This window comes from Vigna angularis, chromosome 4, assembly GCF_016808095.1.
Source record: "Vigna angularis cultivar LongXiaoDou No.4 chromosome 4, ASM1680809v1, whole genome shotgun sequence".
NCBI classification, from domain to species: domain Eukaryota; kingdom Viridiplantae; phylum Streptophyta; class Magnoliopsida; order Fabales; family Fabaceae; genus Vigna; species Vigna angularis.
In genome coordinates, this window is record NC_068973.1 from 17898439 (window position 1) to 17901435 (window position 2997).

Here is a 2997-nt window from a genome sequence, read left to right on the forward strand (position 1 = left end):
GGTCGAATACCTGTGAGGGCGGATGGCCGAATGCCTGATCACTTGAGGCCAAGGAAGGCCGAGCAGTATAGGCCGAATGGTAGAATACTGCTCGGTCTTTGACTTAGGAGTTCCTGGAGAACTTCCCAATGAGAGGGCTTTATCTCTCAGCTTTGAACTAGGAGCTCCTGAAGAACTTCCTAGTGAGAGGGCTTAACCTCTTGGCTTTGACCTAGGAGTTCCTGGAGAACTTCTTAGTGAGAGGGCTTTATCTCTCAGCTTTGACCTAGGAATTCAATGAAAAGGATCTTTAGGTTTCTTGGACGAGAATGAGAGTTCACTCAGAACGTTCCTCACCACTCGGTTTAGGACCAGGAGTTTGTCGGACAACATTTCCTGGGTTTTGATGAGACTTTGTCGGTCGAATTAGGACGAGAGTGAGAGTTCACGGAGAGCGTTCCTCATCGCTCGGTTTAGAACAAGAGTGAAAGTTCACGGAGAACGTTCCTCACCGCCTGGTTTAGGACCAGGGGTTCTCGGAGAGCGTTCCTTGGGTTTTGTGGAAGAGAGTGAGAGTTCAAGGAGAGCGTTCCTCACCGCTCGGTTTAGGACGAGAGTGAGAGTTCACGGAGAATGTTACTCACCGCTCGGTTTAGGACCAGGGGTTCTCAGAGAGCGTTCCCTGGGTTTTGTGGACGAGAGTGAGAGTTCACGAAGAACGTTTCTCACCGCTCGGTTTAGGACCAGGGGTTCTCAGAGAACGTTCCCTGGGTTTTGTTTGTACTGTCATGCAACCTGTGATTGAATGGAAATTTTCTGGCTTTATTCATACCAAAAGTGTAAGCACGTAAGTCTTGTCAAAAGAATTTATTTGAAACAAAAAAATTCAACTACAGTAAACGTGAGATGAGTCGCATTCCAAGTGTTAGGAAGGACTTTTTATTATATTTTCTAGTTGATATGTCCCCTAACCGAGCGGTCAAGGCTGCGATTGCGGCTGCGGCTTCGCCTATGTCTCTATTCTTTTTTTCTATACTATCGTTCGGTACTTCTCCGTGGAGATCTTCTTCTTGATGGGCTTCTTATCTGCGGTTGTTCTTCCTTCACGTACCTACAAAGATGTCCCGCACGAATAAGTGCTTCGATCTTATCTTTGAGTGTTACAAACTCTTCGGTAGTATTGGCAGTGCTTTCCTCCATCAGCATTTTTAGGTGAATAAAGCTTCTGATCGAAAGAAGTTCAGTACTAAGGGCTTCCTCAAGGATTTTTGCCCTGGGTGCATTAATAGTTGTGTGATGATCAAATTTAGGCGTTCGGGGGGGAAGTCCTTTGATCGAGGATCTCCTCCCTTGTCGTTGTCGAAGAACAACCGTCCGCTGTCCTTTCTAATTCCGTCTGTAGAAGCTTCCTGCTGTTGTTTTTCCCTTGAGCTCCTCATGTCCTCAATACGAATAAACTTAGCCACCCTTTCCTGAAATTCGTCCATAGTTCTTGGTGGTCGGACATATAACTTTTCAGCAAAATATCCCGATTTTAAGCATGAAGGCAAATTGCTGATGATAAAAGTGTTAATAACATCTTTAACTCGCCATGCGGTTTCATTATACCTTTTCATGAAGGCTTTCAAGGTTTCGTCCTTCTCTTTTTTGGTGTTTACCAATTCCGCCGGTGTCACCTCTTGTCTCTGATTGGAGGCGTATTGCCTCTTGAAGAGAGTTTCCACGGTAGCGAAACAATCTACCGTGTTCGGGGGAAGAGTGTTGTACAATTCCAATGCCTCCTCCTTGAGTGATAACGAGAAGGCTCTACATATGACCGGATCACTATCCGTGTAGAACGTCATTGCGTTGGTGAAGATCTTGAGATGATCATCCGGGTCAATCGAGCCATCATACTTCTCTAATGCTGGAGGAGTTTTTTCTGGCATAGGAGTATGCATGATGGCCGTCGTGAACGAAAGTAAACTGGTAGACTGAACGTTTTGCAAGGGCGTTGGTTCCCTTCTTCCACGACAATTCGGGTTAGTGTGATTATGGCTTGCTTCATTGCCATTCTCATGGTTGTGATTCTCGTTGGCTGTCGACACCGAATGCTGGGCGGATTGCTCATGACAACCTCATTGTTGCAATCTCCTCTGCGTGCTTCCGTTGCATCTCCAACAATTGTGCTTGCATCTGCGCTTGTATCTGCCTGATCAGCTCTCTGGTGCTTTGTTGCTCCAACATATTTCTCGTGGTCACCATTGGGTTTCTTCTGCTGGCTCTCCCACGGTGGGCGCCCAAATGTTTCGGTAGGAATTTGTAGGACCGAGAAATGTACCTTTCCTGACGTGACTTTCCTGCTTTCCAATGCTTGATTTGTCTGCTCCACTCGGTTGTCACCTACTCCGCTTGGTTATTTCCTGCTCTGATCGGTTATACTCTTTATCGCACAGGAAGGGGGGGGGGGGGGGGGGGGGGGGGGGGGGGGGGGGGGGGGGGGAGGTTCCTGCAAAAGGCGCTCTGACGCTCAAGTTAGGAGCGATTTAATGAACTATTTATCACAGTTGAGTATTTGAGTTATGATCGAACGTAAGTAGAACATACCTGACTTTTGACCTTGACCTTATATTTATAAGTTTCTCATGATCCTAAACTAGCACAGATCCAATAAAAAAAACATACTTACCTTTACATTTGGTTAGTTACTGATAAACAACTCACCAATATCTCTAATCAGATATCTTTGATTACTTTATCGTCTGTTGGACTATTGACCCAATAATAATTTAAGCGTTGACCAATTACGGCCCAACATTTGTTGTAACAGATAGACCAAACGATCCTAAGTGAATAAACCTAGCGGCCTTGATTGGATGGACTGAACGACCCATTTTGTGTACCATATAAAAGTAAAGCAAAAATCTTCAACATAATGAATAGATTTTTCTTTTAAATAAACAGGAAAATTTATACATTTTTAAAAAAATAAACTTTTAAAATCTTCTACACTAAGTGATTACAGGAAGTGTTAACAGA

General features: G+C 44.6%; 1 protein-coding gene across 1 annotated transcript; it reads right to left on the bottom strand.

Annotated features, from left to right (window-relative positions):
- Nucleotides 1-1187: 1187 nt before the first annotated feature.
- Nucleotides 1188-1907, bottom strand: LOC108330377 (uncharacterized). Its single transcript, XM_017564862.1, has one exon. It carries the CDS (start codon nucleotides 1905-1907, stop codon nucleotides 1188-1190), a length of 720 nt encoding a protein of 239 aa, XP_017420351.1.
- Between the last annotated feature and the right edge of the window lie 1090 nt (nucleotides 1908-2997).

Excerpts from the sequence above, each read along its gene's own strand:
- LOC108330377 (XM_017564862.1), bottom strand. The coding sequence starts at position 1,907 with ATGCCAGAAAAAACTCCTCCAGCATTAGAGAAGTATGATGGCTCGATT.